Consider the following 22,967-nt stretch of genomic DNA (forward strand, 5'->3'; position numbering starts at 1 on the left):
AACCCCCTGCTCAAAGCAGGACCAATTCCCAACTAAATCATCCCAGCCAGGGCTTTGTCAAGCCAGGCCTTAAAAACCTTTAAGGAAGGAGATTCCACAACCTCCCTAGGGAACCCATTCCAGTGCTTCACCACCCTCATAGTGAAAAAGTTTTTCCTAATATCCAACCTAAACCTCCCCCACTGCAACTTGAGACCATTACTCCTTGTTCTGTCATCTGGTACCACTGAGAACAGTCTAGATCCATCCTCTTTGGAACCCCCTTTCAGGTAGTTGAAAGCAGCTATCAAATCCCCCCTCATTCTTCTCTTCTGCAGACTAAATAATCCAAATTCCCTCAGCCTCTCCTCATAAGTCATGTGCTCCAGCCCCCTAATCATTTTTATTGCCCTCCGCTGGACTCTTTCCAATTTTTCCACATTCTTCTTGTAGTGTGGGGCCCAAAACTGGACACAGTACTCCAGATGAGGCCTCACCAATGTCAAATAGAAGGGAATTATCACGTCCCTCAATCTGCTGGCAATGCCCCTACTTATACTGCCCAAAATGCCATTAGCCTTCTTGGCAACAAGGGCACACTGTTGACTCATATCCAGCTTCTCGTCCACTGTGACCCCTAGGTCCTTTTCTGCAGAACTGCTTCCTAGCCATTCGGTCCCTAGTCTGTAACAGTGAATGGGATTCTTCCGTCCTAAGTGCAGGACTCTGCACTTGTCCTTGTTGAACCTCATCAGGTTTCTTTTGGCCCAATCCGCTAATAAAGTATCTGACTTGCTGCACCCAACAGAGTGAGAACTCTGTTTTTCTCCGACAATTTGGGGGCTTGTCCGAGATGGCAACGCCTGCTGAGAGAGCGGCAACTGCTGTGGATCGTTCCCCTTCAAACCCCATGGCACCACAGTAGGGGTAAGAGACCTTTTGAAATCTCTATTGGGGTGTCGGAGAAAAACAGAGTTCTCACTCCCTCTGCAAACTCCCACTCAAACTCCCCTGTTTACAGCTCTGTTTGCTGGCTCCTGTGTATTTTGTGACATACAGCCAGTCAAACACCAGCTTCTTATTCAAACTCCACAAACAAAATGGAAGTGGGGTGGGGGCATGACATCTCACAACACGCTGCTCAAGAGCAAAGCTTCAGGTTAGGGAGTGGCATATCCCAACTTCTTCAGAGCCATCGCACAGTTGCAGGGATGTGTCGTTTGGGGTTCTATATTTTTTTTATATAGAATCTGTAAAATCCCAGCTACTTATTCAAGCCATTTACAAAATGGAAGTGGGTGGAGGTGTGATATCTCATGGCATATTGCACAGAAGCAAAGTTTGGGGTAGGTGTGTGGCATGTCCCAGCTCCCTCAGAACAGTCTAACAGTCACAGAAACGTGTAACTTGGGGTCTGCAGAGACAAATTTTGTCTAATGCAGCTAGTCAAAACCCAGCTCTTATCCGAGCACCATTTACACAATGGAAGTGGGGTGGAGGTGTGACATATGCCAGCAAGTTGCTTAAGAAGACAGCTTCAGGTCAGCAAGTAGCATGTTCCAGTTACTTCGACACAGTCAAATGGTCACAGAGATGTGTCACTTGGGGTGACCTGATGCTTATTTTGTCATGTACAGCCAGTCAAAACCCAGTTCCTTCTTCAAACTCCCTGTACAAAATGGAAGTGGGGGCAAGACATCTCAGGATATTTCTCAAGACCATAATGTCAGGTCAGGGACTGGCGTGTCCCAGCTGGGACTTGTTATGTGGTGTGACCAAAGATGCATTTTCTCTAAACCCAGTTCCACTCAAGCACCATTTGCATGTGGTGGTGGGGGAGATGGGGCAGCTTTGGGGCTGGGAGTGGCTTCTTTAGAACAGTCTGATGGTCATGGGGATGGGTCAGACATTTTGTCAGGCACAGCCAGTCAAAATCATAGAATATGAGGGTTGGAAGGGACCTCAGGAGGTCATCTAGTCCAACCCCCTGCTCAAAGCAGGACCAATCCCCAGATTTTTTGCCCCAGATCCCTAAATGGCCCCCTCAAGGATTGAACTCACAACACTGGGTTCAGCAGGCCAATGCTCAAACCACTGAGCTAGCCCTACTCCGTCTTTGATTAATTAATAATCAAATAATTAATAAATAATTGCTCATTTACATTTTTATCACATTCGGTCACATTAATTTGATGAAATTTTTAAAGAAATAATCGGACATTGATATATTTGAAATAATGTTGCCCTCTGAGTAAGGCACTGGGAGTAAGGAACCAATTTCAGCCTCGTGGGCACCAGTCCCTGCAATCCCCTGTACTTACGCTGAGGGCTCAGCTGGGACATCCTGTCTCCTCTGCGGGGAGGCTGGGGGGTTTCATTCGCAGCTGTTAGTCTGAGAGGCAGTGGTTGATTTGTACCAGGCCTGCTGCAGTTCTCCTCCCTCCGTTTCTGTCACAGCATCACATGCCCCAGAAAGCTAAGGGTTACCTCCGCTGCACAGAGACTCGGCAGGGCAATTTCTTTTCAGCACTTTCTACTTTGGCTAGTGCCTCTGGATTTGAGCACATACCTGCCGAGTCCCTGCACAATACCTGTCCTTGCCCACCTCCCTTCACTACTTACTGCTCTCATTGCATTGCACAAGGGAAAGGAAAGTCAGCCTCTGTTCCAAAAAGCGTTTTATTGGGTGATGCATTACACAGACAGTGGTTATACAGCAGACATAGCAATTCAAGGCCTGTTACAGGAGAGAAGAAGAAGTTGGCTTGCCTCTCACTTGGGGAATGGTGGGATATGCATGGAATGAGACTATTTGAACTAGATCTGCTCTAGAACAAACAGGAATTAATTCAGGGAAGTTCTGTGGCCTGTGTTATACAGAAAGTTAGACTAGATGATCACCATAGGCCCTTCTAGCCTTATAATTAATTAAACGATTTCAGGTATTACTTCATTTCCACTCTAAGAAAAGGGAAAGAAAGCTGATTTACAGACAAAGGCTCAAAACAGAGTCACTGCCACCTTTATTGTGCCCAGCTTCCCACGTAAATTGGCATGGCTGTAATAAACAAGCTTCCTGCCTCCCCGGGGATGCGATCAAGCTTCTGCTGCTTAGACCCAGAATCAAACAATTCTGATGACAGAAGAGTTCTAACAGAGAATGGTTTTCTTCTCCAACTTGGCTTATTCTAGTTCTAGCATGCTACAGGGACATGTGCAGTAACTGAGAGAGGACTCCATGTTCTGAGCAGAAGGGATGAAAGCCTTCAAGACCTGAAAATCAAAGGAGTCCCCTGTTGTGTAATGCTGAAGATCACACTGTGGCTTTGTGACTGTCACTAACAATTACTGTTCACGTCCCAAACTCTCAGCCTTCACCCAGCAGAAGCTTCTTTGCACTGATGTCTGAGTTAATTAAATTAACTGAGGATTAAATTAAAATGCCAGAGGAACCACACGAATGAACACACTGGCTAGGCACCAAATCACCCACACATAGGGCTACTCTGCACAATTCTAGCCACTTTAGCTGGGCAAAGCAACTCTAATGCCAGTGGACCCTGTCCCAGAGAGCTAAACAATTATCAATGCATCAATTGCTGGTGGATTCCCCCTGCCTAAGGGAATCCTACGGTGGCACAGAGCTTGTGTAATGTCTCCTACACCTCAGCTGCCAGATGGGGCTGGAGCCAGGGGAAAGGAAGCATAGTTAAGGCATCCCTGCACCCCATTGGTCATTATCTTCCAGCTGCTCTAATTAGCACCAGGGCTGGTCCCATCACCCAGGTTTAGGATGCAAAGATTCATGCCAAGTGCTTCTTCCCCAGCCCAGAGAACTGGGGCTGCTGTGCCAATTTCCTTTCACATATGGTGCCAACACTAGTGGCACGTCCTTTGTCTGTGACTACCATGGAATGTTCCACAGTCTGGGAAAAGACTAGGAATTAATGAGTTAATGTCTTATTTCTTCAATAGAGACAATTTGCTGACTCACCATTCCAGGAAAAACTGCAAGAGAAGCTTTTTTATTATAAAGAAACCAAAGAACAATAATTAAGTGGCATCATATGGCTGACAATCATTACTGTCTCATTCAAAGGCACTCCTGGAAAATCAGCAAACTTTGTTTCTTTTAAAGGAAAAATTCTAGTGATTTGTTATAATAACTCAGAGAGCAAAACAGATTTTTAGTAAATAAGAGGTATGTTAAAAGTTCATTTCAGAGAAATTCTAGTGCATCAGTTGGACTGCCTTTGTCCTACAACACCATCTCCCAACAGAGACCCATATAATTATGGAAAATCAGACAGAAAGAAATGGCTCTTAAGACGAAGCTGATTTAGGCCAAATTTGTGTGAATTTCATAAGAGGGCAGCTTTCCTGGCTGATTGTGAATTATTCTGTTGTCATTTTGAAAACTCATTTTAGTGCCGTTCTCTGCTTTGTAATGTCATCTTTAGAACATTTAATATATTGCACTGGAATGTCTTTTAACAATGCTCACTTTAATTTGGTTGCATCTCACTGAAAAGGCCTCATGCAAGACAAAATCAAGCCAAACGATAGCACTTATGCCGTGTATTCCAGGCAGTAAAAGCATTGGACTAAATGTGGTAAAGAATCCTTGTGGGCAGCATCCTGAATCCAGCCCTCCAGGGGAACTTCAGCTTCCATCATTCGTAGTCACCAGATGCTTCTTCTGTGGGGTGAAATGGGCAAGGTGTTAATAAAGCAGTGAAGGCCCTGGGAGGCTGGGATTGTGTTTTATCTCTATGGGTTAAGCAGGAACAGAAGAACACGTGGAGATGTATCGGACAAAGGGGAGAGAGGCAAGATATCCACCAATCGATGCCCTCAGGCTCTGTGGGAGGTGTTCCCCTTGCCCAGCTGGAGTCCTTCTCCAATGACCCTAGTCCAGTACAGCAAAGCAGGATTCCCTTCTGACTAGGCACAGGAGCCAACAGATGGCCAAGGAACCTTTTAGAAGTGTGACTTTAAGTCTGAGACATCTACCAATGAGAACTCTTGACACTTTGTGTTCCGTGTCCCTCACGCCACTGACATTTTAACCAATAGAACCAGAGCATGCAAATCTACTGAATAGGAAGGGTGGCAATTGGTTGTATGTCACAATGGGTCCACTTAAACAGGTGACCTGATTTAGTCTATAATCATAACAATTAGATAAACAGTCATTAATAAGTTAATTTCTAATTTTCCCAAATGTAGCTTGGGCATGAAATGTCAATGTTTTAGCTGTCGACTATTAGCTGGTTACTTAGCTGCTGAAGAAGGGAAGCGATGTAGCTCAGTTGAGACCCTGAAGGATCAGAAGGGGCTGAGGAGCAGCTGAGTTCTGCAGGAGGACAAGGCAAGGAAGCACCTACCAGCCCTGCTCTAGCCTGCTGGGGGAAGCCTGGGTGCCTAAATGGAGGTATCTAAACCTGCATTAGGCATCAATATACCAGTTTTTGGACCTAAGAGCCAGATTTACAAAGCTATTTAGGCACCTAAATATGTAGATAGGCACCCAGTGGGATTTTCAAAAGCACTTCAGTGAATTACATGCCAGACTCACATTGATTTTCAAGGGAGTTAAAGTATCTTAATCTGTTTAGGTGCTTTTGAAAATCCCACTAGGCCCCTATTTGCATCTTTAGGCAACTAAAAACCTTTGAAAATATGCCCTGTAAGTATTTATCTAGGTCCCTAAATGCAGATGCAAACACGCGCCTTTGAGTATCCTACTTTGAAAATTGAGTTCCCGGTGTTACGTTGAGTGCAAGCCAGCCAATTCTCTCTGTACCTACCTTCCCCATCACATTTTGATTTCCAAGCCGAGAGGTCCAGCTTCTGTATCTGATTGCAGTTCACAAAGTCTCTGGGATATCTATTGGCGTGGAAAATATTCCTAGGAACCTCGGTAATGTGGGTGTTATCACAGATTATACGTGGCAAGCTGATCCGTCTCAGGGCGCCTCGCTGCTGGGGAGTGAAAATCCCGGTGTTCTCCCACCAGAATCTGCCCAAAACAGGAAAACAGCAGCAACAGATTTTATCCTGTGGGTTTTTATAGACTCGGGATCACTGGCATGTCATTTCCAATGAAACCTGAACACAAGCAACACCTTTCTCTTTGTGAGCTTTGTCATGAATGGGGCTTTGTAGTGAGGCTGAGTGGAACTGGAGTGTGAGGGACCACTATGCTCCCCTGGGTGGGGGGAGCCAAACCTGCCCCGCCCCCTCACTGGAAGTACCAGGAGCTATGGGGCTGCTGAGCCACAGGAGACACCGGACGTCTCTTCTGGGGAGCAGACGTCCCTGCAAGAGCCCGGCCGAGCCCCGACCGGACTGACACTTTGCCATCAGGGGAGGCAGACGAGGACCCCGAAGAGCTGCCGGAGCTACCCGTGGCCGAGTACCCCGAGGAGAGGACCCTACACCAGACTGTGGTAGGAGGGGCGCCCAGGAGGACCAGACTAATCCGGTCCTGCTGCCGGAGGGTGAGTCAGTGTGTTGCGGCTGGAACCCCTGCTGCCACTGTCAGAGCCCTGGGCTGGGATGCAGTGGAGGTGGGCCTGCGTCCCCCTGACACCCCACCCCCTGCCTGAGCCCCTAGACTGCTTTGGTGCTCACCTCCCCCCTGCCCCACGCCTGAGCCCCTAGACTGCCTCCCCCCCCGGCCTGAACCCCTAGACTGCTTTGGTGCTCACCCCCCGCCTGAGCCCCTAGACTGCTTTGGCGGTCACCCTCCCTGCTTAAGCCCCTAGACTGCTTTGGCGCTCCCCCCCCCCCGCCTGAGCCCCTAAACTGCTTTGGCACTCACCTTCCTCCCCCACCTGAGCCCCTAGACTGCTTTGGTGCTCACCCCCCCCCCCGCCTGAGCCCCTAGACTGCTTTGGTGCTCACCTTCCCCCCCCCCATCTGAGCCCCTAAACTGCTTTGGTGCTCACCCCCCCCCCCCCAGCCTGAGCCCCTAGACTGCTTTGGCGCTCACCCCTGCAAGAGCCCTAATTGTTTGCGGCTCTGCCCCGCCCAGAGGGAGCCAGAGCCCCTCTATAGACGGTCTGTAGCTGTCTGCCCAGCCAGGTGGCTGTGGTCTAAAGACTGTTTGTGGTTCTGCCCCACCAGGGGGCTGGAGCTCTCCCCATAAGACTGTTACTTGCAGTCTGCCTGTAGTGAGGCAGAGTAGCCTCCCTCCCCCACTTGAGAGTGAGGGACCACGACAGGCTTAAATCCCAGTGACTAACTCGGAACGAGGATCCCCTTTTCTACCCACGGGATGACTCGGCTTGCCCTGGCCAGTCACTGAGAATACAGTCGAACCAGGACTAACCAGGGCTGACTGGGCACTGGCTCGACTCAGGGGCTAGCACCCTCCTCTCGGAAGCAGAAGATCAGGATGAGTCCAGCCCTAGACCAGGACTCAGTATTGTCCCTATAGTGCAGTAATGGGGGGGGGGGGGTTTGCAACTGCAGAGGCTGGTCCTTAGCCAGGTAGAAGTTAAGGAACCATATCACTTTCCAAAAAGAGTCTTGCTCCATAATTCCTCTTTCAGTAAAACAGGTTCTCCTGTCCCACGCTCATGACAGCTATTGCAAAGTGCACAAGAGCTTCTGTGCTTGCCTACAAGCTATCTGGCCAGATTCGTTGCCCATCTTAACCCCCCTTTGGGTTGCTAGTGGCACAAAGGGGACTAAAAGCTATCTTAAGGCAGAAATGGAGGAGACCCCCCAGAGTGTGGGTTTTCACCCTGGGGTCACAGCCCCCTTTTCCTTCCTATATTGCTTAACAGGTAAGGGGCCCCAGTAGAAAAACGCAAATGGTTGAGAATCATGGTCCTAGTAAAAGGGAAACCTCAGCTGTCATAGGGCATGCCCTGTATCACATATTTCTTGCCCGGGCAGGGGGTATTTTGGGGAAGGAGGGAGCATGTTTAGGATGGAGCCAGAACACAATGTGTACTGCAGTGTTTCAAGCTGGCAGAGCAGCCCCTTGAGGTACCTTATCCACTGGTGCAAGTTAGAGAGGCCCAGAGTCTGCTCTAACTTGTGCCATGGTGCAGTTTGGCCCTCAGTAGCTGTGAGGATTGGAGTGGAGTGGAAAGTTGGTGAAAAGCCACCTCTAACCCCCTCTTCAGGTTCTGCAAGTGCTGCTGTGTGCACCTGGGGGCCTGGCCCGCTGTGTAGCCAGTATCTAACTCAGTTCTATGACACGATCTGGACTTTTTGTAGCATGAATACTGCTAGTTATAACTCTGTGGTTTATCTGGCCGAACTAGCGCACAGATCCAGGAATGTGAAAATGAAAGAGTTTGCGTGGCCCCAGATGGGGAAAGGCAGCTCCAAAAGTGCTGAGAGTCATCACTTTATCACGCCATCCTGTCCTCTGCCCATCAGTGGTGATATCTAATCATCCACACTGCAGAGGCATATAAGATCCTGTATTGTATTCTCCTCCTTTGCGGAATTGCTTTCTTCCTCCCCTCCCCATCTTTCTTCCTATCCTATCTCTCATTCTCTTGGCTTTTCATTGAATCCTGAAATCAACTATACTGCATTCATCCAAGCCTGCCTTGTCTAAGGAGAAAAAATCCAACCAGATGATGTCCCTCACGAGAATGTGAACCAGGGTCTAAGCAGCAGGTGTCATGGTTGGCTTGCCAGCCAAAGCATCCAATCGTAACTAAACAGCAGTCCACTATTCCAAAAACATCAAGAAAAGCCATATTTCACCCATCTTTTCTATCCTGTCCCTCATCCATCTTGTGTCTGTCTGTTTGATAGCAACAGGATAAGTGAATGTCCTTCACACATCAGGACTGACAGTAAAATTAATCCTTACCTTCTCAGCAAAGAAAGATTATTAATGAAAAAGGAGACTGATATTTTGACTCTGAAAGGAGAGAGACTTTGATAGGGTCGGACTAAGTTTGTTTTGCATAATCACTCAACCACAGTTTCAATGTAAATGCTTGTTTTAATTCCTTGGTTTTTCTTGAGGATGCAGGGTGTGTGTGTGTGTGTGTGTGTGTGTGTGTGTGTGTGTGTGTGTGTGTGTGTGTGTGTGTGAGAGAGAGAGAGAGAGAGAGTAATCAATAAACTTTCAACTTGAATGACGCTTTTGGGTGTTTTGCCAAGTAAACAAGTACAACCAAGGCCTCTGTGAAAAATAACCCCTGGCCTATCTATCACTGCTGAATGTTGGAGAGTGAAAGAATTTATAAACCCCTTTAACTCTTTAGGCCTTTGAGATCAATATCCTTACAGAAGACCCCCAAAATGGAGGGACCCAGAATGCTTTTTTAAATGCTGGCCCAAGAGAATATGTACTTTACCAGGAAGGAAAGAAAAATTTTGGAAGATGAACAAAATCATATATGGAGCTCGCATTCAGCTCCCCGAAACAAACAGCCTCCTACCCTTAATCACTGGGATTCCTGTCTTTGTATGATCTCTTACCTGTCCCCATCTCGTAATTTCCTGAACTGAGATCCAATGATGCAAGCCATGGTGGGCCCAACTCTGCCATTGGGAACAAACGGCTCCGCGAGTGCCCCAATCCAGATGTCGATATTGTTTGGTGTCCCGTACAGGTCCATGAACTTCTTGGCTAGCTCATGATTTCTCAGCACTGCAGAGAGTTCAGCTAAGTTGCGAGGCTGTGAGAGCCCACAGAATTGCCTCCAGGCATTATACCCTGCAGAACCAGAGCAGAGCAGTCAATACCGCCATCTCCCTCCCATCTGTGCTAGCAAGTTGTTCCTCTTTCCTTAGTCACATATTTGTTTCTGGTGTATTTGAAGACTTTTCTAAAGCTCTCCCCTTATTGTCTCTGTTTTTCTGTTCTTTGTGTCAACTCTTTGCCACTTTAGTTCCAATTTGTACCTTACCTGGCATGGTCTGTATGGTTCAGGCAGGATGTCTATTCTTTAGATAATGCTGATTTAGACGTAATCCTTTCTTACCCGGCAGCTTTTATTCTTTGTTTGTTTTGGTGTCAGAGGCACATGAATAATTGTGTCTCTCTATGGAGTCTTCAGTTACTTTCAGGCTCCATTTACAGTTTAAGATTCTAATATATTCTTCTACCTGCTCTTAACCAAAACGATCTTTGGATGTATAGACAGGGGAATGTTGAGTAGAACTAGTGAGGTGCTGTCATCTCTGAATACATCACTGTTGGAACACGACAGCCCATTCTGGTCTCCACACTTTAAAAAGAATATTGAAAACCTGGGCAGGGTTCAGAGAAGAGCTACAGGAATCATTTGAAGTCTGGAAAGTACAACTTACACTAAAAGATTTAATGAGCTCAATGTATTTCACTTATCAAAACAAAGATTAAGAGACTCTTTGATCCTGGTCTATAATTACCTATCTAGAGAAGGCCCCAGGCATTAGGGAGCTCTTTGCTCTAGCAGATAAAGGCAGAATAAGATTCAATGGCTGGAAGCTGAAGTTAGACACATTCAAATGAGAAATAAGTTGCAGCTTCTTAACAGTGAGTGTAATGAACCATTGCAACAGATTAGCAAGGGAGGGAGTAAATTATCCTCATTTCGAGGGTTTTAATCAATTTGGGTATCTTTCTAAATGTTCTGTTCTAGTTCAGACACCTGGTACTAGACCCAACAGTATTGCCTTACATAGCGGGGAAGAATTATTCCCTCCACTGCAGGAATGACAGACTGATGTTATATGGTCTGTGTTATGCTGGTCAGATTAGATCCTAGAGGTTACGTCTGGCCATAGTTTTGAAATCTGCCCCCACAATGCTATCCTAGTTACAACATCAGCCTAACTGGGCAGTGATCACCGTTAGCCCAGGAAGCTCCTATGCTCCATTTTAATTTTATTAACTCCTGTCTATTACTCAAGACTAAGGGCTTGTCTACACTGAAAACGCTGCAGCCGCACCACTGCAGTGCTTCAGTGAAGACGCTACTTACACCACCAGGAGGGGTCTCCCGTCAGCAGAGGTACTCCACTTCCCCGAGAGGCGGAACTAGGTCTACACCAGGGGTTAAATCGGGTGAACTGCGTCGCTCAGGGGGGTGGATTATTCACTCCCCTGAGCCACGTAGTGATACTGACCTAATTTCCTGGTGTAGACCATGCCTGAATTGAGAATTGCTTCCTCTGTAGGCACCTAAACAGGCTGATGTAAAAAGCTATCATTTTGGTACCAAATTGCTTCTCCAAACCATTCCCAGATTCATAGAGTGTAAGGCCGGAAGGGACTATTAGATCATCTAGTCTGACCTCCTGTGTAACACAGGCCAGAAATTTTAGCTTCTCCTGTGTTGAGCCCAACAGTATGTGTCTGAGTAAAGCATCTCTTCCAGAAAGGCTCCAGTCTTGCTCTGACGACTTCAGGAGGTGAGAATCGACCACTTTCCTTGACAGCTTGTTCCAATGGCTAATCACCCTCTATTAAAAATGGTATCTTATTTCCCATTTGAATTTGTCTGGCCTCAGCTTACAGCCATTGGCTCTTGTTCTGCCTTTCTCCACTACATTAAAGAGCCCTTTAGCACCCAGTATTTTCTCCCCTTGAAGGTATTTATATAGTGTAATCAAGTCATCTCTATATCATCTTTCTGATCAGCTAGTCAGGTTGAGTTTTTTAAGTCTCTCACTGAAAGGCATTTTCTCCAGCCCTCAAATCTTTTTTGTGGCACTTCTCTGTACCATCTTCAATTTGTCATCATTTTTTTTCATTGGAGACACCAGAACTGGACGCAGCATTCCAATACTGGTCCCACCAATGCCGTACACAGCAGTAAAATCACCTCCTTACTCCTACTCACCGTGGTCTAGTGAAGAGGCACGTCTGCCACACAATAAGGAGGCACACACAGGACATGTGAGGAGATGTGATTTGTTGAATCGAACAGGCAGCATGGTTCAGGAGCTGGGCACAGAGTTAGAATGCAGCAACTCCTGAATTTTAGTCCTGGCTAGGCAAGGATCCTTAGCTTCCATGCCAATTTTGCCATGTATCAATTGCAGATAATATGTTTGTTGTGACGCGCAGAGAAGAGTTCATCAGTGACCGTTTGCACCGTTCTGTGCAATGTGGTGTGAACGCAAAGGATTATGCTGCTGAGCACGTAACTCCAGTCAGCTCCTAGCTCCACCCGGCTGCTAACTCAGTGGCTACCTTTCCTACCTACTGGTTTACTGTGGCGTAGTACAGCAGACCAGACCCAGAAGAGATCCCTGTGGGATCCCAAAACATTGGGCTATGAATATTTACTCTCCATGTCAGACTTTTTTTGGATGGCTTAAGGTTAACTACATTTCTCTGTATTCCATTTTGGGACTTTCTGGTTTTCTCCTTACATTTCTAGAATATACTGCAATTTACATTCATTCCTGTGGGGTTTGGCATTTTGGTTTTTCCTTTTCTTCTGGAGTTTTGTTTCTGAGATGGAGCCAGCTGGGATCCTCACCTGGGAGCCCTTTATCTCTGCCGCGCTGCATGTTAAGTGACGCTAAATCCAGTCCAATCCTCATGACCCGTTCAAACAGCCGATCCCGGAGTTCATCCACAACCATTTGCTGCTGTGTCATCAGTTTGGCCTGATTAGCCATCAAGCCACGGAGAACAGGGTCAATGCCACCTGCAGTAATTAAACAGCTACTAGTAAATGGCCTTCCACATCCAACTCCATCAGGGATGGACACTGCATTTGAAACAGACGCCCCAGGTGGGCTTTTGTTCATACATCTACTGGTATAGTAGATGTAGACTTGGGAACCTAAGCTTTGAATTTCCTGATATCTGGAAAAGGACTCCTTCGGAAAAGGAGGGTGGTCCTGCAGTTAACATGCTGACCTGGGACTCGGGAGACTTGGGTTGAATTCCCTGCACCATCACAGACTTCCTAGGAGGCCTTGGGCAAGTCGCTCAGGCCCCAATCCAAGAAAGGTGTGTGGCCATTGTAAAGATTCACTTCTCAGTGCCTGGAAAATCAGGGGACTCACAAAGCCTGAGGTAGGCACCTGAGGAGAGGCTCCACAAAAGCTCGGTGGGGAGCCACCTGAACTAGCCAACGGGGGAGGCGGATCAGAGGGAAGTGTTCTAAGCCCCACCTCCTCACAGAGTTCAGCACCCAAGTCCAGGCTGCAGGACGGATCTCTGCTAGCAATCCACAGCCAGGAACCCCTCTGCTGGAGTCAGGAGGTTTAGGTGGCTGCCTAGCTTCCCACAACACTGAGGAAGCTGCCTCCTTATAACCTTCAGTGCACTGGTTAGGGCACTCACACGGGATGTGGGAGACCAAGTTCAATTCCCCCCTCTGCCTGATGAGAAGAAGGGATTTGACCAAGGCTCTCCCCCTGCTCATATGAACAGCCTAACGACTGGACTATGGGATATTCTGGTAGCAGGTGCTGTTCTCTCTTGTGGAAGCTGTTCTACTCTAACTAAATATTAATTGGGCCAGAGAAAACATGAGAATCTCCCTATGGTCCAGTGGTTAGGGCACTCACCTGAGAGGTGGGAAAGACCTCTTCAAATCCTTTCTCCTCATCAGGAAGAGGATGGAATTAAACTGGGGTCTCCCCCATCCTGGGTGAGTACCCTAGCCACTGGATTAAAGGCTATAAGGGAAGCCAGCTCTGCCTCCTCCTCCCTCCTTGCCTGGCTGTTCTGTGTAGCGTTAGGCATGTTCTGAGCACACCCACTGGACTGGGCCCTGCAGGAAGATAGGTGGGAGAACATGGTCAGGGCAGAACCATAGACCCCAAGGAAGCATTTAGGCACCTAAAGGGTTAAATGGCAGCTGACTGGGGGTTTTGTGACTTGCAGTGGTGCCTAAAGAGGGATTTAGTCCCCTAAATCTGGAGTTTAGGCACGTACGCCCCTTTGTGGATCTCTCCCTCATCCTCTCTGGGCCTCAGTTCCCCATCTGCAACTGGGGACAGTAAGAACAACAGAATGGCTATCCTGGCTCAGACCAATGGTCCATGTAGCCCAGTGTCCTGTCTCCAACAGGGGCCAATGCCAGATGTCTGCCCTACCTCACAGGGGCGTTGTGAGGATAAATACCTTAAAGATTGTGAAAGACCCAGACCATACAGCAATGGGGACCATGTAAGTACCTCACATAGATTCAAACTTCCTACATTCAGGTCTTTTTTCCCCCCTTTCAATTCTAGGGAAATTTTTATCGTCGGTGATTTTATTAGCAACTATAAACATTTAACCAACCAGCCATGAGTTTCCCCAAGAGGACGGTTTCTACTTTGACCACTCAGAGGAATTGTGCTGGGATGGCAAGATGCTTTGGCCACTGGTGACTGGCAGGACTCACTGGCTGATTTTGAGACAATGACCCCTATTTTGATGTATCCTGTTGTGAAGTCTGGCCACAGTGGCAGATGGGAAGGGTCTGACCAGCATGGGTGTGGGGCAGCGGAGCGCAGGACTGCAGGAAGGGTTTTACCTTGTGTCACAAATTTCCATGTAGCAAAGAATTCTGTGCTGAGGAGGCTTGGGGGGCCTAGAGGCTGGTAGCGATCACCCAAGCGGAACACAAAGGGCTGAATCGAAGCATGAGCAAAGCGGAAAGCGATGGTGAAGATGCTGGATATTCGGGGATCCACAGAGTCATTGTACTGCCGGTAGGAAGGAATCGCTGTCCTGAAGGTATTTCCCAGCAGGTGGGGCAAGTAGTCTCTGAAGGCTATTATCTGGGGGAAAACAAGGAGAGGGTGATCCACTCATGGCACCAACCATCAGCTCCCTGAGAGTGCGGAGAGGGCTATGCTCTTCTCCCAAGAGTCATTCTATGTAACTGTTTCAAACCCACCTGTCTGGGAACACACGATAAAAGGGCAAGTGCTTGTACAAAATGGGAGCAGAGAAAGTGCACAGGACAGGGGCTACCCAACAATCATCTCGCTGTTGACTTGGCCAAACACTCTTTTCACCCAAACACACTTTAGTCCCAGGTACTAGATTGTAACTTACTTCCTAACTTTGTGGCATGGACTCATGGTCCTTTCTACACCTGGCCATTTTATCACGTGGTCAGTGATGCATCCTTGGGCAGGCCAGATTTGGGTGTCAGCACAAAAGTCCTCTGCATATGGCTGTGGCTTCCCCAGCCATGCTATGGTTTCAGAATCTCAGCTTTCATTACAAATAACAAAGTTTCTACCCCTCATGTTTGCTCAGAAAAGAATTAAAACACACCCCAGAAAGCTACTGTGAGCACATCAGACCTGTCCTCTACTTCCTACACTGGCTTACCATAGAATTTCACATTAAGTTCAAGGTCTCAGTCCCAGGGTATCTAAAAGACTAGCTAAAGCTCCCGGATGAAACCTGTGATCAAAACTCCGCTCCCCTGGCACAATGGAACTCTCAACAATCAGAGTAAAGATCATCTGTGTAGGAGACAGGATTTTTTCCAGGGTTTAGTCCAAGACAGTGCAATGAAATCCCCCAAGAACCAAGGACCATCCCAAATCTCCTCGCTTTCCACTTCAGGTGCAAGGCACATCTCTTTGACCTTGCCAGTCAAAGGGGGCTGGTGGTTCCTAAAAGATGTAATACTAGATGCTCAATATCAAGCTATTCCAATGCAGAGAAAAGAGAAGAAGAGCCACAGGAGGCAAATGTGGCTCCACGAGGAGCTTTGTAGCTATCTAAAAACCAAAAGGGATCCATACAGGAGATGGAAGGAGGGGCACGGCACCAAGGAAGGATACATGGGAATAGTGTGATTGTGTAGGGACAAAATCAGGAGAGCCAAGGCAAAGAATGAGTTACAGAGGGCAAGGAATGTTGGAGACAACAAGAAGAGGATCTACAAATATGTCAGAGAAAAAAGGAAGATCAGGGATGCTGAGGGTCCGCTGCTCAATGGAGAAGGTGAGCTGGTAATGGAAGATGATAGGCAGGAAGAGCTGCTCAATGCCTACTTCGCTTCAGTCTTCACACACAAAATAACATGTGACTGGACGACTAGTGAAGTCATTGTAGACAATAAAGGGGAAGGGACGCAGATCGGGATAAGTAAAGAACATGTCAGAGATCTTCTGAGTAATTTGAATGAATTCAAGTCAGTGGGGTCTGATGTTATTGTTCCCAGGGTGCTGAAGGAATTAGCTGGAGAAATCTCGAAGCCACTCGCAATAATATTTGCAAACTCATGGATGACAGGAGAGGTCCCGGAAGACTGGAGAAGGCTAACGTAGTGCTCATCTTTAAAAAGGGGGAAAAGGAGGAGCCAGGAAACTATAGACCAGTCAGCCTGACCTCCATACCTGGGAAGCTACTAGAGCAATGTACAAAACAGTTAATTTGCAAATACCTGGAGGCTGAAGGGTGGTCACTAGCAGCCAACATGGATTTACCAAGAACAAATCATGCCAAACCGCCTTGATTTCCTTCTTTGACAAGGTAACTCGTTTAGTAGATGGGGGGAATGCAGTGGACATAATATACCCTGACTTTTGACACAGTCCCACATGACATTCTGATAAGTAAGTGGGAGAAATGCGGGCTCGGTGGAACTACCATTAAGTGAATACATAATATGTTAAACAACCACAAACAAAGAGTAACTATTAATGGAATGATGTCAGATTGGAAGGTGGTCTTGGGTGGAGTTCCACTGGGATCTGTTCTGGGTCCAGTGTTATTTAACATCTTTATTAATTTCCTGGATATAGGAATGGAGAGCACACTGATCAAGTTGGCAGATGACACAAAGGTGGGGGTGGTTGCCAACACTTTGGAGGATAGAGCTAAAATTCAGAAGGATCTTGATAAACTGGAGAACTGGGCTAGACAACAAAATGAAATTCAACAAAGACAGATATAAGGTGCTACACTTAGGGAAGAAAAACCAACTGCACAAATACAGAATGGGGGGGGGGGGGACTGGCTTGGCAGCAGCACTGCTGAGAAGACTCTGGGGGTGGGGGTGGATCACAACCTCGACAGGAGTCAGCAGTGCCATGCTATTGCAAAAAAAGCAAATACAATTTTAGGTTGTATTAACAAAGGCACAGTATGCAAGTCACAGGAAGTGATAGTACCACTCTACTCGGCGCTGGTTAGGCCTCAGCTGGAGTCCTGTGTCAAGATTTGGTCACCAATGTATAGAAAGGATGTGGAGAAACTGGAAAGGATCCAGAGGCAAGCGACAAAGATGATCAAAGGGATGGAATGCAAGCCATATAAACAAAGGCTGAAGGAACTGGGTCTGTTTAGTTTGGAAAAGAGGAGATTAAAGGAGGACGTAATACGATCTTCAAATACTTAAAAGCCTGCCATAAAAAAGATGGAGAAAAGTTGTTCTCTCTTGCCACAGAGGCAGGACAAGAGAAAAAGGGTGAAAACTACAGCACAGCAGATTTAGATTAAATCTCAGGAAAAACTTCCTAACTATAAGAGCAGTAGGACAGTGGAACAGAGGCCTCAGGAGGTGGTGGAAACTCCTTCACTGGAGGTTTTCCAAAGGAGGCAGGTAACAGTCTGTCTTGTATGGTTAAAACCAGCGGTTCTCAAACTTTAGCAACCCGAGGACCCCCATTTTGATTTAAAATTTTTCGGGGACCCCCAAGGCCCACCGCTCAGCCCTTGCCCTGCCCCCTTCCTGAGGCCATGCCCCTGCCCCGCCCCTTCTTCAAGGCCCTGCCCCTGCTCACTCCATCCCCTCTCCCTCCGTCACTCGCTTTCCCCCATGCTCACTCACTTTCACCAGGCTGGAGCAAGGGGTTTGGGTGCAGGAGAGGGTGCAGGCTCTGGGAGGGAGTTTGGGTGTGGGAGGGGTTGTGGGGTGCAGGCTCTGGGAGGGAGTTTGGGTGCGGGAGCAGACTCTGGGCTGGGGCCAGGGCCAGCTCTGGCTTTTTTGCCGCCCCAGGCAAAAAAGCCTCCCGCCGCCCCCCCCCCCTGCCCCCCGGTGGGGAGCGCGGCAGGGGAGGGCGCCGAGCCCGGCTGCGGCCCCGCTCTCCCCGACCAGCCGGAGCGCCGGGGGGAGGGTGGCGAGCCCGCCGCGGCTCCGCTCTCCCCGACCGGCCGGAGTGCCGGGGGGAGGGTGGCGAGCCCGCCGCGGCTCCGCTCTCCCCGACCGGCCAGAGCGCCGGGAGGAGGGTGGAGAGCCCGGCCGCGGCCCCACTCTCGGTCCTGAGCGCCGTCCCCCTCCAGGTGCCGCCCCAAGCACATGCCTGGTAGGCTGGTGCCTGGAGCCGGCCCTGGTTGGGGCAGTAGGTTGGGGTGCAGGAGGCGGTGAGGGCCCCAGTTTGAGAAATCTGGTTTAGACACAAGAAATCCTTGGCAGGGGGTTAGACTAGATGACCCTTGCGGTCCCTTCTATCCCTCTAGTTCTATGATTCTGTGATTCACTAACATCAACACAAAGCAACAGGTACATTTATAAAAAAGAAAAATCCAACCTACAAACCAAGAAACTCCACTGTACCTGCTTCTCCCTCAAGGGAGAGGACGAGAGAACAACCAACACGTAACAGATGTGTAGTCACATTGCTTTATGTACGACAGGAAGGTGTTCAGATGCTGTGGTGATGAGCAAGTATAAAAACTATAGAAACTAGAACAGACAGCAGGGGGAAGCTGCCTGGCCCCAGACTCACCACTGGAGTAGATCCGTCCCCTGCTGCTCTGAGTTGGGGGACTGGCTGACTCGGGGCTCTGATACCCCACTGGCCTCCCTCTTGGGGGGGGCTTGGATGCCCCTGAGCTCTGGCCTTTGGGCTCCACAGGTCAGATGAGTACAGAAAGTGCCGGTGTCTCCCAAACACCATCCACTTGTGGCTCCAAAGGGAGACGCTGTTCCCAGAAGCCTGTGCAGATCTGTGACATCCCTTCCCTCCTTTCTTACATACTACAGCCAATTTGCAGAAGAGTTAATAGTGCTGACATTTAAATTATCGCCATTATTGAGCATCCCAAAGCAATGAATGGGGCAGCCCATGCATCTCAGAGCTATTGTGTCAAGCTCTCTGAAGATTCAGGCAGGCATCACACTCATTTCACATTTTCAAGGTTTTCTCTACAACTATAAAGGCTGGAGTTAAAGCTGAGCAAAAGTCAGAATTTCCATCCTGTGGGAAATGGCAATATTTCAACATTTATACCCAACCCTAATCAGAATGAAAAGTTGAAATTTCAACAATGTTTGCAGAACAAAATAGTCCAAAATATTTTGTTTAGGAAATGCCAAAATCAGAGAAATATTGGGCTGGAAGGGACCTTGAGAGGTCATCTAGTCCAGTCCCCCCATGCTGGGACAGGACTAAGGAAACCTGGACCATCCCTGACAGATGTTTGTCCAACCTGTTCTTAAAACCACAAGGGATGAGGATTCCACAATCTCCCTTAGTAACCGGTTCCAGTACTTCACTATCCTTTGAGTTAGAAAGTTTTTCCTAATATCTAAAGTAAATTTCCCTTGCTGCAGATTAAGCCCATTACTTCTTATCCTACCTTCAGTGGATGTGGAGAACAACTGACCACTGTCCTCTATAACAGCCCTTAACATATCTGAAGACTGTTATCAGTTCCCCCCCGCCCCCCTCAGTCTTTTTTTCTTAAGACTAAACATGCCCAGTTTATGTCCTCATAGGTCAGGTTTTCTAAACCTTTGATCATTTTTGTAATTCTCCTCTGGACTCTTTCCAATTTATTCACATCTTTCCTACAGTGTGGCACCCAGAACTGGACACAGGACTCCAGCTGAGGCCTCACAAGTGCTGAGTAGAGCAATACAATTACCTCCGGTGTCTCACATATGACACTCCTATTAATATGCCTCAGAATAATATTAGCCTTTTTCACAGCTGCATCACATTGTTGACTCATATTCAATTTGTGATCCATGGTAATCCCAAAATCCTGTTCAGCAGTACTACTATATAGCCAGTTATTTCCCATTTTGTAGTTGTGCATGTAATGTTTACTTTCTAAGCAAAGTACTTTGTACTTGTCTTTAATGAATTTCATCTTGTTGAATTCAGACAAATTCTCCAATTTGTCAAGGTTGTTCTGAATTCTAATCCTGTCCTCCCAAGTGTCCTCCCAGCTTGTTGTCATTTCCAAATGTTAAAAGCATACTCTCCACTCTATTATCTAAATCATTAATGAAAATAGTAAATAGTACCAGCCCCAGGACAGACCCCTGTGAGGCACCACTACATAACATCCTCCCATTGGTAAGAACAAACCATTGGTAACCACTCCTTGAGTATTGTCTTTCAACCAGCTATGCACCCATTTTATATTAATGTAATCTAGGCCATATTTCTCTAGTTTGCTTACAAAAATGTCATGTGGGATTGCGTCAAAAGACTTAGTAAACTCAAATGCTGAAACTGCAGTTTCCTTCGGAAAATCGTTCCAGCTGAAAACTCCAAACCAGCTACCGTTGAAGACCCTTTTCTAATATTAAAGGGAGAATCTGAAGAAGTGGAGCATAAGAAAAGTACTGGTTCCCCCAACACGGTATTCCCTGGCCTACTACAGTCCTGCAGACAGTGGAGTTGGTTGGATGTGCAGTTGATGCAGAGTGACGCTGTACACTGCTACGGGCTGAAGGAGCTTTTCTTCCCCATCACAACAGGGGACCACCAGCATAATTGTGATCCCTTGTGTGCACCCCCAGTGTGAACTGTCACTGAGCTGCCCCTTCCACAGGCACAATCGAACCGTCAGAGCAATGTTAACCCAAGGCCCATCCAGCATTTGAAAATTTAAACCTACAGCATTTACAGTGTTGCTCAGGTATATTTGCCCTCCTACTTCCTTTGTTCCCATAATCCTCAGAGAGGTCTAGGCCAGAAGTCTGACAAGACAGACAAGGCGGCACACGAAGCTGATTCTCAGTGGTACTCACACTGCCCGGGTCCTGGCCACCGGTCCGGGGGGCTCTGCATTTTAATTTAATTTTAAATGAAGCTTCTTAAACATTTAAAAAACCTTATTTACTTTACATACAACAATAGTTTAGTTATATATTATAGACTTATAGAAAGAGACCTTCTAAAAACATTAAAATGTATGACTGGCACGCGTAGAGTGAATAAATGAAGACTCGGCACACCACTTCTGAAAGGTTGCTGACCCCGATCTATTATATCCAGGGGAATTAAGGGATGTCAAATTGGAATTTGGCCAAGCCCAACACCTACTCCCCTCTGAACAGTGCCAAGGACTATCTATTGACCTGATGAGGTCATAGCTTGGTTTCAGACAGCATCTCCAGTAGCACAGTTCCCCAGCACCACATTGGCCATTGGTTCAGAACTGACTCAGAAGGAAAAGCACCACCTCCCTTAGCCCTTTTGCCTCTTCCTGTAGGAACACAAATTTCCCTTGATCGTCCCATTTTCAAGTACTGATGAAACCTGACCATGCTTCACTTGTAAGATCACAGCCCAAGGCAGCATGGCTGCGGGAAACCGGTCATTACAGCTGGTACCTGGATCATGGCACCTATGATCTTCCGGGCCTCCTGGTAGAGCTTCTCTCCATCCCACTGTGGATTTAATCTCCTCAGCTCTCTGGCCAAGCGATTGTGTTCCCGCACAAAGAGTGTGTGCAAAGATGTCAGCCCTGGCATTTCATTGGCTCGAGTGTCACCTGTGGAAATCAAAACCATTTATTTCATTCTCCCAGCCTTGTTCCCCTTGTAATCACATCTCCTTCCCCTCAACCCCCTAGTGCTCCCCCCACTGAGTAGGTCCATACCCCTCCCAGAAACCCCATAAGTAACCCTTTCACCCCAGACTCCCACTCACCACCCAGCTACTCTTACCCTCCCCGTTAGCCCACAGCCTTTCAGGAATTGGTTTATTTTATGCAGAATTCATATTTTCTGTCTTCCACAAACAACGGGAGAGTGAAGAGGTTAATTCCTAAAGTGTCATAAATGTCTCGGCCAAATTTACTAACCACAGCAACGCAGTCTGTGCTCTGCAGAGTTAATGCAACGCATTGGCCTAGCATGGGGAGGTGTCCTAGTGCTGCTCCTCACACCGACAGGAGCTCTCCACTCTGCTAACCCCTGGTCCTACTTGAGATCCCTCTGTCTATACATCCCAGGATCACATTGGCCCTTTTGGCCACTGCGTCACACTGGGAGCTCAAGTTCAGCTGATTATCCACCATGACCCCCAAGTCCTTTTCAGAGTCACTGCTTCCCAGGAGAGAGCCCCCATTGTGTAAGTATGGCCTACGTTCTTTGTTCCTTGATGTATACATTTATATTCAGCCACACTAAAATGCATATTGTTTGCTTGAGCCCAGCTTACTGGGCAATCCGGATTGCTCTATATCAATGACCGCTCCTCTTCATTATTTACCACTGCCCCATTTTTTGTGTCATCTGCAAACTTTGTCAGTGATGATTTTATGTTTTCTTCCAGCTCATTGATAAAAATGTTAAATGTTATTTAAAAATATTAAATAATGTAGGGCCAAGAACTGGTCTCTGCGGCATCCCACTAGAAACTGACCCACTCCGTGATGATTCCTCATTTACAATTACATTTGAGACCTGTCGGTTAGCCAGGTTTTCATCCATTTAATGGCACATTTTGTTACCGGTCTAGTTTTTTAATCAAAATGTCACCAGGCACCAAGTCAAATGCCTCACAGAAGTCTAAATATATTATATCGCCACTGTTCTCTTTATCAACCAAACTGGTAGACTCATAAAAAAAAGAGCTCAAATCAATTTGATAGGACCTATTTTCCATAAGCCCTTGATGATTGACATTAATTATATTAGTGTCCTTTAATTCTTTATTAATTGAGTCTCATATGAACGGTGGCAATATTTTGCCTGTGCTTGATGCCAGGATGACACAGAAGAGCGCTAATAGGATACTGGTTTGTGCCTAAACATCATGGTAAGCAGACGACGTGTATTTTGCTCTCACTGGTCTGGTTAGAGCCCATCAGGATGGGCCACCTTGTTTGCAGAAAGATATATAATCTGCAGGGA

General features: G+C 47.3%; 1 protein-coding gene across 1 annotated transcript in view; it reads right to left on the reverse strand.

The window, feature by feature from the left end:
- Positions 1 to 4,652: 4,652 nt before the first annotated feature.
- The window catches only part of MPO (myeloperoxidase), a 54,478-nt gene continuing 36,163 nt past the window's right edge, over positions 4,653 to 22,967 (reverse strand). Inside the window, exons 9-14 of the mRNA XM_065418198.1 lie at positions 21,441 to 21,601; positions 14,436 to 14,682; positions 12,438 to 12,608; positions 9,442 to 9,679; positions 5,790 to 6,001; positions 4,653 to 4,678 (exon numbers count right to left, since the gene is read on the reverse strand). Of these exons, the coding sequence (XP_065274270.1) occupies positions 4,653 to 4,678; positions 5,790 to 6,001; positions 9,442 to 9,679; positions 12,438 to 12,608; positions 14,436 to 14,682; positions 21,441 to 21,601 (1,055 nt within the window). The remainder of the gene's footprint in view (positions 4,679 to 5,789; positions 6,002 to 9,441; positions 9,680 to 12,437; positions 12,609 to 14,435; positions 14,683 to 21,440; positions 21,602 to 22,967) is intronic.

The sequence above is a fragment of the Emys orbicularis genome, chromosome 17 (assembly GCF_028017835.1).
Source record: "Emys orbicularis isolate rEmyOrb1 chromosome 17, rEmyOrb1.hap1, whole genome shotgun sequence".
NCBI classification, from domain to species: Eukaryota; Metazoa; Chordata; order Testudines; family Emydidae; genus Emys; species Emys orbicularis.